This window comes from Pygoscelis adeliae, unplaced genomic scaffold, assembly GCF_000699105.1.
Source record: "Pygoscelis adeliae isolate BGI_AS28 unplaced genomic scaffold, ASM69910v1 Scaffold311, whole genome shotgun sequence".
Taxonomy (NCBI): Eukaryota; Metazoa; Chordata; class Aves; order Sphenisciformes; family Spheniscidae; genus Pygoscelis; species Pygoscelis adeliae.
The window spans coordinates 700,550-717,448 of NW_008824118.1; the positions used below are offsets into that span (position 1 = coordinate 700,550).

The 16,899-nt window shown below is 40.2% G+C and overlaps 1 protein-coding gene across 1 annotated transcript in view; it reads right to left on the minus strand.

Annotated features, from left to right (window-relative positions):
• Positions 1–16,899, minus strand: part of SLC44A1 (solute carrier family 44 (choline transporter), member 1) — a 53,641-nt gene that overhangs the window by 27,013 nt on the left and 9,729 nt on the right. The window contains exons 3-4 of the mRNA XM_009334319.1: positions 16,428–16,570; positions 8,189–8,325 (exon numbers count right to left, since the gene is read on the minus strand). Coding sequence (XP_009332594.1) covers positions 8,189–8,325; positions 16,428–16,570 — 280 coding nt within the window. The remainder of the gene's footprint in view (positions 1–8,188; positions 8,326–16,427; positions 16,571–16,899) is intronic.

Here is a 16,899-nt window from a genome sequence, read left to right on the forward strand (position 1 = left end):
GCTCAGAGGACACAGCACACAGAACAAGAAGACGTAACCTCCTGATTCCCACAGCAGTACAGCAAATGGGAAGTTCCATACTATCCCAAGGTGGTCAGATAAAACTACTTTTGGAGACCAGAGCTCCAGCACAGCTTTCCTTCCTGTATTTGCTGTGTTGTAAACAAACACACAAAACCTCTGCTACATCAGCATCACTATCAATATAACAGTTCCCAGCTTGAGAAATGGTAAGACTTCCTAAGTCATCTGCTAAGAGGACCAGCCCACAGAGGAAATAACTGACATCAATACTGCCCAAATGATAGTGGTGGAAAGTACACCAGGGGCTCTGGGTTCTGAGCTGCTCAGCAGCACCTACCCATCTCTCAACAGTGTTAGCAGGAACTAAAACAAGGACTTCCAGATCTAAAAACATGGACTTACATTGAGGGTCAAGGATTTAAGCAGAAAAATACAGAACTATATAGAGATACCTGGGATAGGTTCAGTACCAGGAGCAAAACAATCACCTTAGGAATACATCTGGTTAAGTCAGGCACAGCTCCAAGCAGCTCCACATACCCCTTTTTACAGGCACGTGGCAAAGCACAGCCTGAGAGACTAGGAACCACAGCTTTGGTAAGGTAATTTATATGATCTTCCATGTACGGTCTCACTGTTCTGAATCTCACTGACAGTATGCATGTCTAGTGCACATATGTGACATAGCTGACTTCTAAAAGACAGTATAATGAAGCAGAGATTATAGTTAAAAAACTCAACATCTATTCCACTTTAAGCATTCCCTCTCCTTCTCAAGCAACATCCTATTAGTCCATCAGTAACTAAGTACATCAGTAAGTCCTCTAACACAGGAATCGAAGTCCACATAATCACAGATACAGAAATGTACAGAAATGTTAGCAGGAGTGAGACTGTTTAAATCACAACTATTGGCCTCTGTACTTTAGCCCAGTGCTAATTCCTCTTGGGTTCTGGGTGTTTTATGAGCAAGTGTCACCAATTAAAACATAGCTAACATTGTGAGTACATGACTCACAGATGATTATGCTTGAACAACCCACGCAATACAAGCTAAGAGGTATTGACAGCTGGATATTGACAGAAGTGGAGTTCACTGGTATTCAGGAAGGTCAAGGCTCCCAGACTCTCACAAGGATGAAATTCTTAACATTTCTCTACCTTCCTCACTCCAGAGCTTGACTCAAATCTACCTGTCGAACTCTATCAGCTCTAAACTGTTAATCTGAACCACATTACCAGTCCAAAGCTTCACGCAATGAGACAACTTGGTACACTACCCATAACTGCATATTATCTTACCGTATTATGGACTAGCAACATGGCACAGAAAAGTGGATGCTTAAGACACTGGCTCGTGTATCTGTAGGGAATTCTGCTGCAAATTCCACAGCCAAAACCCACAGAAAACATAGGATGCCAAGCTCTACTTCCACAGAAGGTAGTAAGTTACTATCCATTGCTGACTTCTGCCAGTAACAGAGAACAATGTTGCATGACCTCAGAAAAAGCGTGCCTATGGGGAGTGACAAGACCCTCTCTTCACAAACTCCTGCCAAGTCGAAAAAGGTTCAGGCCATCATGAAAGGAAATACACCGATGCTGACCAGACTTTCTACATTCTTTGTCTGCTAGGTCTGACAACTGTAATTATACCCTGTCTACAACTATAGGAAGTAATTCTACTCAGAACACACGCACTAAGAAAGCATAAAGTTTAGGCTTGTATAAATTTCCTATTTGCCTACGGGTTTTTAGAACAACAAAAACATTCCAGAAGCAGACAAGTTCACATTTGATGCTTCATTAAGGAATGAAGTAGCATTTAGCTGTGCACAGATTAGCATCAGAGCTGGAAATGAGTGAGAAAACAAGAACTCCACTTCTTAGCCATTGATTTGATTACGGCCTGGAGTAGCAGTTAATGTGGAAGCATCAGAGGACTGCACAAACATACCTAAACATTGCAGCTATGCCTTTTGCAAATGGTGCAGGAATAGAGGCAGAAGGCCAAACAAGGACAGAGCTGAACCTTAACACCTAAACCTAATTTCTGAGCCCTAGTAGAGCCTAGAAAATGGCGATGCCTTGAGATGAGCAAGCAGGTACAGGACGGACCCCACTTTGCAGCCAGGACTTCTCAGATTAATATGACAGATTTGTTCTCAGTGAAGAAAGCAAGCTTCATTCTCTAGATCTATCCACTGGTGCCTTCCAGAAGCACGGTGTGTGTTTTAAAGGAAGGAAAGTAAGGATTGTATATATCTGAACTTTTAATTGTTGCAGAGAGACATACCATCACTTTTTTAAAAGGGTGAGCATCAGAGGGCAGGAGAAATTACAGCTTGCTTTTATAAGTAAAGGTGGGACTGAAGTGGAAGTAAGTATTCTCCAGTGCCTGCAAGAATGTTCCAAAAAAAATCCAACACAAAACCCCACTACTTACATCTTTAAATGTCTCCAGAATTGAAGACCACAAAGAGAACTACTGACATAGCTAAGCACAATTGCTGTTACAACTAACCGTACGTTAAAAAATAAAAATAAAAAAAAAATCCTAGAGTCAGAATTCATATACATGTATTTTGAGTTGTAATTAAAAACCCCGGACTATCCTCTTCTCTATCCCCCAATTCTTACGAACAGTACAGAACGTTGAAAACAAATATTAATTTACCCATTCCTCCACTCGTATTTCTCCCAATGCTAAATAAAATCAGCTATTCTGGAATAAAATTAAAAATCCATCTAGTCCAGAAGCAGATGTTTCCCCTACTGTATCTTTAGCTTTCCACCACTTATAGCTCAAGGATATCCTTGAGTACTAACCTCCTATTAAATATCCAAACACTATTATTCTAACAGTTTCTCTTTTGGTATCTAAAATATCCTCATGGCAATAAGTTTCATAAATTAACCATAACTTGTGTGGAAAAAAATCTGGCTCTTTGGTGCCTAGTAATGTCATTTTTGACCTCTAGTTTCATATTACTCAGGTTATGAGATCAAAGAATAATATTTTTTTTTACTTTCTCTAAGCTATTCCTGCTTTTAATGACCTTATTCTTCCTGATAGTTTTCTCTTTTCCAGGCAGAAGAATCACTGGTCTTTTCTTGTGATCATCCTTGTTTCCCTTCATATACATATATGTGTGCGCATGTTTAAAGTTTAAATACATAAAGTTTAAAAAATGTTAAGAAAACACTTCGTCAAGGAAGGACCAGAACACAGCCTTTATAATGCCAACAGAGTGTGAGTTTATACAAAATACAGTCCCTATTTTTTTCTCTTCACAGTTAATAAACATTACACTTTTGGAAAACGCTGTGCCTCCACCTAATCCTCTCGCTATCCTCAGTAGCTTCACAATCTCTTTCCCAAATAACAACAATCATTTTAAAGTAAAACACTAAATGCATAATAATGGCTGTTTCCCACCCCTTCATTCGACAGGCATTCCTTTCCATTCAACATTTTATTCCACTGCAATTGATATCAGATTTTTTTCACATAATTCTAAATAATTCAGTAGCCACAGCAAGATTTATTACCTCACTGTTCCTCCCCTTTTCCAAATGGTTTATTAATGTAATCAATAACACGACACAATATTACTGGAGGTCTCCACATGCAGCCACTTTCTGTTGTGAAAACAATTTCATTCTGGCTAGAGGATCCATTTCCAACACAAGACAACCCTGGTGGGCAGTTCTGGTAACAAGGTAGAGTAGCAGTGGATGACTCCGTATCTCAAAACCAGTCATAGTGTACTTTTATTCCAGCCATTCAAAAAATGACACGCAAAATTAACATACCCAGGTTCCCAAAGACCTAGTGGTGCAGAAATCTCTTTAACTGTAAGATGCCTATAACTGATACGGTACAACAGGCTTCAGGAAAATGATGAGCAAAGGATTAAGTTTTAACAAGCACACTTTCACTAAAAACAAAGTGCGTGGGGGGAGAGGGAGCAGAGGAAAAACATCAGAGGCTGGCAGCAACTGATATAACTGCTATTTCTAAGGCAAGTACCAACAGTAACTGCAAAGACGTACTTTGATTACTGGACATGAAGATGTCATTATCTTCAGACAAAAGAAAAATCCTTTTTGTTTCCCCTATGGTTCCTTCCCATAGCTCAGAGAGACGACCTACTCTGACTTAGCCAGACGGATTTCCTTTATTGATTTCTTTCAGGTCAGTCTCCGTAGCAGATTTAATGTAGCTTTACCTCTGGCTCTAAGCCCACCTGCACCTCAACTAGCCTGGCCTAGCTACAGAATTCTGACAACCAAGATGCCTGCCAACATGTTGTAAAATAGAAATTTCATTTTAGGTTCCTAAATCTGCATCCAGTCATTTACGCAACAGATAGGAATATTAGTTCCCACAATGACCAGTCAGTACAGTTATCACTGAATTAAACATGACAGAAGTTATGGCCGCCTGTTTAGTGTTTCTTTTTAACAATGACATTTCATTATTAATTTGGCACAGTCATATATGAATTATATCTTCAAGGCTATTTCAAAATGCTTTGGCAAGTCCTTGAAAACAGCACTGCAATATTCCATGGACATTAAGTTTTGAAGCATCAATCAGCTTTCTGAAAAAAAACAGCTTTCAGTCATATTACTCAAAATACATCATTTTTTAAGTGCCAAGACCAACAAAAACATTGAATCCCAAGTACTCCCTGCCTGAGGTGTTCCGCTGGGTGAGAAAATCCTGGGGAGACCAGCAGCAGCCGGTTCACAATATACAATATTCTCAGTTGTGTCCAATCCATAGGTCTACAAACTCAAGTATCAGCATGGCTATATAAGAACAGCATTAGAACATGTTCTCAGCCAACACTGCACCTTTCTGCATCACCTCCACGAGTTGCTCTAGAACATTCCTGTATTTTACAACCTGCACCTTTGCACAGGCTGAAAATCTGAGCAGTCAACTGCCCGGTTTCTTCCTTCTGTTTTTCCTTCTCTTGTAAAAGGTCCCAACTGGTTCCCAGTGTTCTGGGTGTCAATTATTCTGAACAGATTGAAGGTGCACACTTTCTTGTTTTCCTAAAATCGGACAGGCTTTGTGAGGGACGGACTTCTCCTCTTCTTAGACAGGAAGGTACCACAAGTGCAGGACCTGACTGTGGGAGAGCAAGTGGAGTGGGGGTGGGAGTGAAGTTACTGTCCTGAAATGGTGCAGCATTATTCACCAAATCAGCTCCTTTTCCCAAATTACAGCAGAATAGCAAGTGCATCATTACTGATTCAGGAAGCCAAAAGGCTGCTTTGTCATGAATGATCTCTATGCCTCAAGCAAGCATTTTCCCTGCCCTAATCGCTTATTTATAATCTTGCTTACATAAAAATACAAGCTGTACTGCACAGTAAGTAAGAGCTCTGCCATAATTGCCCTGAACCTTAGGGTTGGCAGTTCTGTCATGTTGTGTACAGGCAATCAAGTGCCTGTCCCACTTTGGGAAAGATATCATAAATTCTAAGCTAGCTGGAAGATCATACCTGGTATTGATAAAATCATTAATCAATGTAAGGATGTTGTAGTATGTCTTACTACGCTATGTCTTTTGATAAAGATGTTTAAATAAAAAAAAACTTTATTTGGACTTATCATAACACCTCTGACAGGCTGAGGCACAACAGAGGATTTCTTTGGGATGGAAGGGTAATTAAACAGTAATTTGTGAAAGAATTCCAAGGTGCATGGACAAGTAACGTGATTTCAGGGATGGGATGTGTGCCAGGTGAAAATGACTAACTCTTCAAATGCACATGCAACAACCTACACAGAACCTATCTCCAGCACGATTGCTATTTTCAGGTTGCAGGAAGGGTTAAAGCTTTCAGAAAGGTTCAGCAAAGCAAATTAAGAGTTGACTCCATTCTCTAACCATATGTTTAAAACATTAAAGTGGTTTTCTTGTTGAGTTTTAGAAGTTGCAAGCCTGGGAAAATTCAGCATTGATTATCACAAGAAACCAAACACCTATGTCTTGCCCTCCTTCTTCTTCAGAACTTGACAGCTGAACTCTAAATTCTAACTAGATATCATCACAAACATAAAAATTGCAATTAATCTCTGTGCAGTCATGTTCAAAGTTCTCAGATTTCCTTATTATCCTTTTTACAGTGGAGTCTATGGTCACTTGAAACAGACTGCCAAACATAATCCTAGTATTAATTAATTTAAACCCATTATCATAGTTACAAAGTGGCTCTCAGAAAAATCATTCTGTTTACTGAGTACTATAGTTTTGGCACTAATTCACTGTTCTTGCTCTGTTGCAAGACTGAATCATGCTTGAACTTTTACTATACATAGGCAACATTTAAGGTGATCAATACTTAAGCTGTTCATTTGCTGCAAACCATCACTTTTTGGAACCTGCACAGGTTGGTGAACATTTAAACAGAAATGTAACCATGAGGATGACACAATATTTCTCTGAACTGTGTGATTCCAGTCTTGCAGAGAGTTCATCTACAAAAGGAAAGCTCAGTTTAGTTTAGTACCTGTTTTTGAAAAGCCCAACATCATATAATGAAAATTCGGAATGGAACTCATTAATGATTCTGTTCTGCTGTAACACCAGGTTTCATAATTTTGACCAAGCTTCTGTAAACTGAAACAATTGGCTGTGATATTAATTCTAAAAAAAATCTTTTACCTTTAGGTTTTAAAACCTAAAACACTAAGGGAGATACAGTTAGAATGGAGAATCATGAGGACAAGGCATAGCAAGTTTTAGGAAGAGTGGTTTTTGGCGTACTTTAAAAGTACACCAGTTCAGTTACACTGAACATATTTCGGGCACAGTTAATAAGAGACTTGACTTGCAAACGTAGAAACAATGTTTGTGGTAAAACAAGGCATGGCTGCATTTCATTGTTTCAAGAGGTACTCAAGAAACTCCACTACTAATGACCTTGACTTCACACCAACAAATAACTGGCCTGCATTAGTTAAGAAAAACACAGCATGCTCAGATAAGGGATAAAGAGTAAAACTGTAGGTACTGGCTAGTTTCACTGTGGTCTTGTATTTGACAACAGTGCACAGATCACATGAGGAAGCTCCCGTTCTCAGACCACGCGCTGCACTGCGCTGGCACAGCTGTTCGTGCAGCTCCACGCATGCTGTCATGCCACACGGTAGTTCAGCTCCCCGATTCAGGCTGTCAGTCACCCAGGTGTGTGGGAACAATGCAGTGGGAGACCCAAGGGCACTAACAGTGTCCCAAGGCCACTTCAGCTCGCTCTGCTTACAAACAAGAAGTACTCACATAACCTGTACCAGAACAGAAATCAACGTTTCATTTCCTTCTATGAAAAGTAATCGCTTCCACTGCTTTGAACTTGGTCACCCAGACTGACTCATCATTAGCCAAGTATCTTGCAAAGACATCTTACCGCAGCATTTTAAAAGATTAAGTAGGAAAGTTTAGGACAAACGGTCCCACTTGAATAGCTGAAAACCCCTGAAATTTCCTCAAATTAAGTTTTTATCTTCACTTTCTTTTGGAAGGTCCAAAAGTTGGTTACCTCTCATGCATTTTATTCCAGACAGTCTTAAAATATGAATTGAGCTAGTAATATCAGTATTATTACTACAGAGAAAAAGTACTGCTCTTAGGGGAGATGGGATACAATATATCATTTGTTAACATAGTCAGTTTCCTTTACACAAAAAAGAAAAGTGTAAGAAAACAAAAAAAACAAGAACTGCACTGTAGCACTGAATGAAAGCAGGAATATTTTCACATCCACAGCCATACTCAGTGCAGCAAGTGCCGTTCAATAGCAGCATTGCTCTCACTAACACCATATGCATGAGGACATTTCAACAGCATTACTGTTAAGCAGCAACGTCAGAACATTTCCGAGGGAGTTGAGAACATATCCTACAGTCAGACATTCCCTCAAATTCTTGTTACTCTTTGTACTCCTGTTTTAACAATGAGCTTTCAAAACTGTCCAAGACATGACAGAACAGAAGCATGTTAATACTGTGAGATTAATATCACATTATTTCTACTGATATTTCTTAATACATATTTCATTTTTAGTTCAGCTAATGCACGAGTCTTTTTTTAATCCTATGAAAATATCTGGTACATGAACAAAAGCAAACATGCTTTTTGCATACCATTAGTTTCTGCAAATTTCTGAATATCAGCCAGAGTTTTCAGTTCTTTCTGTGGGCAAGCTGATACACACAAAGCAAGAGACTTGATCCTCTGATGTACTAGATCAATGTTGCATGGATCCAAGAAGAACACATACCTAGGGGGAAAAAAAAGGTAAATTACTTATATTTTTAATTAACACTGAACAAAATCAATTTCATTTCAAACTGAAGAATTCAGCCAAGACTAACCTTCAGTCTTCCCAAAAACACAGAAAATTTGATATTATCATAATTGTGTCATATACTCAACATACCACAAATATATGGGTATTTATATACCTCCAGATCACACAGAAAGGATGTTTAACTCTACCAGATTCAAGTCCATTCAAATGGTGCTGTGCATAAAAACAGCTGCACTTCTACCGTTCCTCTTCACAGATACGAGTCTAAACATTCACAAACAAAGCTTCACTCCCACCTTAAACGTGACTTCAAGATTTCCAACTTTTTCCAAAAAGAGCCAACAAACCCCATAAGGTTATACTTTGCTGCAAAAAGGATGAAGTCCATGGCTATTTTAATGAATACACATAATAGCAGTAATTAAGAACAGCTTTTTGGTTTAGATTTATTTTCCACACCACTGGTCCTTATGACTGAGCAGATTACTTCAGTATTTATTTTGAAATAAAAATTGTTCAGTATTTCAAGTTGAACTATCTAATGTTCAAGTGCAGTATTTTAAAGAGGTTCTGTTTGTTAACTTTCCATGATGAGTCACTGCCATTTAAAAACCCAATGCATGAAGTATGTATTATAGCTTCCTAGCTAACATCTTCTCCTGGCTATACACATTTCATCCCAAACGCTAACCCTACGGTATTGTCCATACATTCATGGTATAATAGAGATGCAGAATGGTGTTCTAGTTTGAAGTTGAACAAGTCTTTCAAATTCCTACAATTCTGGTGATATATTATGCATTGAAATACTCTCTTCATATTCTCTAACATCATCGTAGAAAAACACCACCAAACTGCCATATAAAATGCCATTTCTGTTTTTGCAGTCCTCACTATGGGAACTCATTATGGAATGAATAAAAATGCCTTCTGGTCCCAGAAAGCATTTAGATCCTGCCTGAACACTTCAGTCTGTACACCAATTGCCACCTAACTTTCCCCCACAGAAAGACTGTTCTATTATCCAGTCTCAGTATACAAGAATTATTTATTAGTACGTGGCACATTCTTACTTCCCAGAAGTCCATCAAAACCCATGTCATTTATATCAACTGTAATGTGGTAATAGACTACTTGCAGTCTTAAAACATTCTCTTTCCTTGTCCGCATCTCTACGAAAATTATCCAGTACTATTTGGGTTTTTTTACTTAATACATACTACACATCTCAGGACTCCATAGATCATGAAAGTCTAAGAAGCAAGTGCAAATATGAAAACTGTCCCACAGACACAGCCAAAGTAACTGCATGTGAGCAATAAGCCACTAATTCCTCAGTTTTCCTTTATTTCAAAGAAAATACTTGAGTTGACACCAAGATATATAATACTTGTGTTAACTGATCACTCCTGTTACAGCTTCCTCTTCACGAGGGCAAGTTCCTGCAGTTGCTATTCCATACCGTAAGGGTACGTGGAAGGAGAATGTCTGCTGCTTTGAGGGTATCTGGCCAAAGGAGCTACAAACAAGAACCTACACAGTCAAACCTGACCGACACCTGGTAAGGGAGGTTGTGGTAAGAACAAACCTGGTCAGTCGCACTAATTGGTAAGGATATGTGGAGTGTGAGAATTCTTATCTTTCAGTAAGATTATCTGGCTAAGCACCTTGCCAAATTGTGATGGTAAGGAAAAGGAGGGAGACACTCAGCCATAAAACTTGACCAATTAGTGTTAATGAAAACAATAACCAGAAACAAACCCCATCAATCACAATTGATGGGCTACCAAGAAACTGCAGGCAGGGATTTGCAACTGATAAGGATGCAGACCCGAAGGTGCAGGATGCAGGAGGGGTCAGTGGGACTGTGCCAGTTGCTGAAGGAATGTGCACGGGACAGGATTCAGGGAGAAACAAAGAGGGGGGGCAGACAGAAAGGGTTGTAAAAGGGGGCAGTTGCATGTAAGCCGATGTTGGTCAGTACATTGGTCTGTCTGAGCCCGGCGCCTGATCACTGCAGTCTGTCCTATCCTTTTACTAAATGCTTTCTTAACTCTCTCTGCATAATTCCAGTCTCTATCCCATGGGCACGGATGCTGCAAGTGCTGCAAGGACCAATTGCCAGCTACTGTCAGGACTGGCATGATGGATTCGGTGCCAGCAATTGGAGTCAGACCAGGGGTTTGGGTGCCCCAGGCCTGTGGTGTCAGCTACCAAAGTGAGTGGGGTCTCAGTGCCAGCGACTGGGGCAGGGAGGGGTCTTGGCCACCAGCCACTGGGGTGGGAACAATGTGTGTCCCAAAAAAACCAGCTACAGAGGTGAAGGGCTCCACACAGGTGGCTGGAGCAGGACCGTGGGTCACAGCCCATATGGTGCTGGCTGTTGGCAGGGGCTGAGCATCGGTACCTTCCCCGAAGTGGGTGTGCACATGTGAAACTCACCAGCAAACTCCAAGCTGTACCAGCAGGTGAGTAGGAGGCTCTGGGTCCAGGCAGAGGTGTCAGGTGGGTGGAAGGTCTGTGCTGGTATTTGGGGGACCTGTGAGCGTGGGGTGCCTGTGGGATGAGTGTGTGAGTGTTTGCTAGTGAGCACCAAGCTGGACCAGCTGTCAGGTAGGGGGAACCCATGGGGCAGGTAAGGGGGCCTGGGATCAGGGCAGGGGTGCCAGGTAGGCAGAGGGGCTGTGCTGGTACTTGGGAGATCCATAAATGTGCATGTGCTTATGAACCTGGAGAGTATGATGTGCGTGCCTGGAGAGTATGATGTGCGTGACATTCTGTCTCTGCCTGCCCATGAGGAGGAGGGGACGTCACTGTGCTTGTGTTTATTTAAGTCCCACATTGTGGGCGCTGTTGAAGGCAGCGCCCCGTCAGTGCCAGTCCGTCTAACCAGCCATGTCAGTGTCCCATGTGTGCCTGTCCATCCACATCCCTCAGCCCAGGCAGAGACCCTGGGTCCTGGGATGTATCAGGCTGGGCTCCGGTGGCCGGACAGGAGGCTCCTCCGAATGTCCCTTAACATGTATTACCTAAGGAAACCAAGTCAGGAACGTCAGCATTAACAAGCTAGAATCCAGCCCACTTCTACAGTGATTTAAACTCAAGGGCCAAGCTAGAATTTTAATGTCCAGAAGAAATTACAGTATTTTGTAAAAACCACTACAATTTTAACTCAAGCCTGAAAATTTAGAAATACAATGCAACCACAGAGCTGTATGCAGTTTTGACAGAAGTGTGCTGTGTTGGCATACCCTTAAACAGACACATGTAATTCAAACACCGCATGGCATGGTTCAGAGACAGTTCTGACAGCAGTAAGGCAGCTGCAAAGCGAACTCCAAGCTATCAAATCTGTGGCTTCAATCCATGGTCTAAGAAGACAGAAGTAAGATTTTTTTATTTTCTAGCAGCTAAAACAAGACTCAAAATGCTAGGCACCAGCATTGCAGAGGAAAAGGTATTTTGGTTTTTGGTTTTAAAGCTTACTTACTGAAAGTAAGTGATTTTACTGCAGAAAATTCCATACTGTGTCACCACAGAACACGTTTTGTTGCTCACTAGAACGTACTTACATGCTTTGTACTGCAATCTCAGAATAATAGACTAATCTGTTGATAAGAAAGTAACTTAGATCAGCAATACAAAGACTGACATAAACAAAGTAATCATATTGTTAGAGATGCTTCAACACTGCAAATGAAAATTTGTTTGCTGTAGAAAATTCTTTATGTAACCTAGGAAGCATCTTTATGCATCTATGCATTTATGAAGTATCAGCCCTTCAGAGAAGGACTTAGGGGTACCAGTGGGTGAAAAGCTGGACATGAGCCGACAATGTGCCCTCGCAGCCCAGAAATCCAACCGTATCCTGGGCTGCACCAAAAGAAGTGTGGCCAGCAGGTCGAGGGAGGTGATTCTGCCCCTCTACTCCACTCTGCTGAGACCCCACCTGGAGTACTGCATCCAGCTCTGGAGTCCCCAGCACAGGAAAGACATGGACCTGTTGGAGCAGGCCCAGAGGAGGGTCACAAAAATGATGAGAGGGATGGAAGACCTCTCCTATGAAGAAAGGTTGAGAGAGTTGGGGCTCTCAGCCCCAATTGGATCAACCCAGAGGAGAGAAGGCTCTGGGGAGACCTTATTGTGGCCTTTCAGTACTTAAAGGGGACTTATAAGAAAGGTGTTTTTTACGAGGGCCTGTACTGATAGGACCAGGGGTAACAGTTTTAAACTATGAGAGGGTAGATTTAGATTCGCTATAAGGAAGAAATTCTTTACTATGAGGGTGGTGAGACACTGGACCAGGTTGCCCAGAGAAGTGATGGATGCCCCATCTCTGGAAGTGTTCACGGTCAGGTTGGACGGGGCTTTGAGCAACATGATCTAGTTGAAGATGACCCTGCCCATGGTGGGGGGGTTGGACAAGATCATCCTTAAAGGTCCCTTCCAACCCAAACCCATTCTATGGTTCTATGATTCTTTGATATTAACAAACCACTTTTCTGAAAATCAGTTTGTTAAAAGAATGTGTGAAATACGGCATGATGAAAAAGTTACTTGAGTAAAAATAACTGCATGTAATTTTTTAATATGTCTACCTCCTGTCACCATAATAAAAATAAGAAATTTTAAGCTCGTCTTTAATTTTAAGCTGATTCCTATACATAAAGGAAAATAAGGAAAGAGTTTATTTAATTTTTCAAAAGCAATGGTGTCTGAAAATAGGGTCAAGTTGTCCATCCTGAGGCATGTAATTCAAAATGGACTTCAGTACAACTTTTCAAAACATAACTTCTTTTTTACAGATCTATAAGATAACCTTCCTTATGCTTTACTACCATTTTGAGCTTATACTGCAGTGTGTTTCTTTTTTCACTTCTGAAAGAAAAATCCAGATTTCTAGGCAAGTAAATAAAAATATAATTTCAAAATGACCAGAGGTTAAAAAAAAAAAAACCAACCAACAACAATTTTGGTTTCTGACTGGTAGTTTACTAGACAACTGTCCCATTACCTATTCATGCCCATGAGAAATATACCAGTCTCCTCTTCCCTTGCAAAAACAGGAAGACAAAGCATCATCATTTTGCACACTACACCTTGATTCTGGAAGCACTGTGGCAAGTCATATGAACAAGCTTATCTTACCTTCAAGTATTTTGTACACTCTTATATTTGCCAGTGTCATTGATTTTCTGTCAGCCCTCAAGGCATGTCTTTATAGGCAAATGGGTACTTTACAGAACAGCCATTTGCTGTGGTCTACAAACATCTTACCACAATAATGGAGAAGTGAATTAAGTGATCACACCCACTCTAAGCAAATTATGGGTAGGGCATATACAGTTTCACTCAACCAAATTCTCTGTATGCGTGCTGCAAACTCCCCCTGGGTTTTCCCACTAACTAAACCCCAAGCATTTTCCTCAGTCAACAGCATTTATTAAGGTGGAATGCCACCCTAACTCTTCCCTATAGCGGCACATGCACATGTTCTCGTACTTGAGTGAACAGCACAAACCTAATTCTGTCCAAGCAGCAAAGTATTGGTGATCAAAAATCAGACTGAACTAGCATTTCAGGGACTTATATTTGGCTACCATAGTCATCATTTATTTGCAAAGAAAGGGTCATTTTTTAATCCCCTTATAACTGCCAGAACTTGAAAAGCAAGGAGCTAATTTATTATTGAAGCAGAGAGGTTTAATGAGAATTCACTGCCAGGGCTAGACTGTAATCCCGTGTCTGACTCTAGAGCACAGCCTATTAAAGCTGTACTGTGTTTTCTTTGTAAAAATAAAGAGATGCCTGATTCACTCTTTGTTGACGAGACCAGGCTGTAAAATACTCCTTCCCAACATTTCATCTCACTGGTTTCAGCATATCTGATGCACATGGATCAAATCATATCGCTGTGAGGATTCTGCTCTTCACCCTTACCACCCAGATTTCCATATCCACACAGACCACATCCATTTCACTTCCTCATTACAGTGCCTATGAGTTGCTGTCATTTACAAGGAAGAAAATGTTATTTTTACAGATGATTTAGCTTTTCTGCCTTGGACTGGGAAATGAAGACAGAATTACCCTGCAAGCAGAATGAAATAACTTCATGTTTCCAGAACCACATTCGTACAGCTTAAAGTCCCTTCTTTCTCTACACAAACTGAAATGTCCAGGCAGGAAAAAGAGTTTATTTTTACAGGCTGTCTGAAAAGTATTCCTATAAAATAGCATGACATACTCCCATGAACTGCACCTCAGACACTGCAGGAACTCCATCTGCTAGGGACAGACACGAAGCAGATAGTTTCTTCTGAAAAATTGCCAAGCAAATTTAAAAAGCTATATGGTGTGAGAGTGGGAAGGATCACTCGGTTATAAAAGAACTGGCCTCTTCCAAAGCTGGGTACCCTGGACTGTACCAGGCACTTCACTGTGAACAGTTATAGAATAATCTGCCTTGGTAGAAGGTTTTCTCTCACCCTCAGGCAAATAGAAATGATGATACCCTGTATGAGTGTATCCTCAAGCCATGATACCTTTATTGAAAAACATAACCCTTTTGAACCTTAAGACTTTGACAAGCAATGGGCTCTGTCTATTAACTGTGTAAAAATAGTCTCAGTGTTTTTATTTGCTGTCTTTCGATCTTGCCTTTACAAGAGGAAATCACTTAGCAGTGGTAGATGTTTCTCCTCGTGATGGCCTGATTTCTGTCACATGTAGGAGACTATTACACTATTAATTGTTACATTTCAATAGGGTGTCTGAGTTTCTCCACCTTCACACAAACTCAGATACCGTTTCTTTCTAAAGGTAAGTTTAAAATTATAATTTTAAAATTTGTATTTTCTCTCACAATTAAAGAGTGACAATTTTGTACTGAATACACCTGATTTTAGAAAGCACTAAAATACTTGTATAAAAAAGTAGGAAAATTATGCTGCATAAGTTTTAAGCCCTTCAACCCTCCTGGAAGTTGTGATTAGATCAAGAAATTATTCTTTTGACAGAAGATATCTGTAAAAAATTTCAGGCTATTTTATTTAACTCAAATTCTTCTGGAAACACACCAATTACCTAGCCATATTAAATCTTAAATCAGATATTTAGAAATCTTTAGTATAGCAACTCAAAATAAGCAGATCTTAGGAAAGCATCCTTCCAAAATAATTCATGCAAATTATGGATTTTCTGTTAGTCTGAAAGTAAAGCATGAAGTAAAAGGCTATCATTCTCAGAAATTAAAGACTTTTTAGTTGTTTGAAGTAATCAACAGTGAAAGAAACATGTTTTTTGTCACTGTTCTAAGATCAGACTAAATAGTTTACTTTCTCAAGTCACCCAAGTTGTACAGATGCACTCTGAGCACTGACTGGCAGACAGACCCCAACAGACATGCACAGGTTTTCAACCCATCAGTCCAGAATTCTTGTTACTCAGCTCCAGAACTACTACTGCAGTATGTTTTTCTGCACAATAGATAGGAAATATCTGTGCTGGTTCTGACCTGTATGTGTTTTAACATGACACTGCTTAATAAGAGCTGTGTGCTGCTTAAAAGTTTTGTGCATTTCCCCCACAAGCCACTTACATATATTCTGCATACAGTTTAAACTTTAAAGTCTCATTTTCATGTGTTGGATATATCCCATCGCCCCCTAAACTCAGTGGCAGAAACTGAGCATACAACATCAAAAGCAAACCATTTCTACATAGATATCAAAGGCCTGCTCCCAAATCTGAGAATACTTGTCATACCTAAAACTCTAACAAACAAGATTCTTCAGTGGCCTGATACAATCTGTTACATGAAGTGGATGCTAAGAAAGGGAAACTCCTCAATGTCTTAGCTGTACCCATATTGTACATCTGTCAGCACACACTCTCCAAGTACTTTTGATGGTTGTTACAAAAGATTGTTGTTCTCTAGGTGAGAAGAGTGGAGGACAAGTAGGAATGAGTTAGCATATCCCTTTTCCCATTTTATTGAAAACCACTCTCAAAGGAAGAAAGATTTTGCCTTTCCTGGTTTACAGAATGAAGCAACTGAATCACATACTCACTTCTTGTGTGTGAGGTCCAGACCACTGTTGACTATTCCCTCCACCTTGACATTTTTCTGTCCACAAATATTTCCGTAACTGTCATATCCTGAAAGCAGTCTTGCAGCTGCTCCTGTAGCTATTGAAAAGCCACAGATAAAACCCTGGAGGAGGAAAAAAAACAGTTTAGTAATACTCTGACAGCTGGGAAAAGTCAGTTTAGTTCGTTTCTAAGCAGAAGTTCTTTAAAAATTCTTTCAGACTGAAAAAGGAAAGACAAGGACCATCCACAGAGATCTGTTGTGCAATTATAAAATTGAATGCAAGGCAAAAGAGGATTCAGATATCTAACATGGCATATTATCCAAGCATAGTTAAGAATCTTGTAGGTGTTTTTTTGAGAGTCATATTGTCAGCAAGTGGTGCATGAAGCAGAAGTGAGGCTAAGGGCAGGCAGTGATGGAGAGCTACAAGCAGAGCTGGAGTTGCCAAG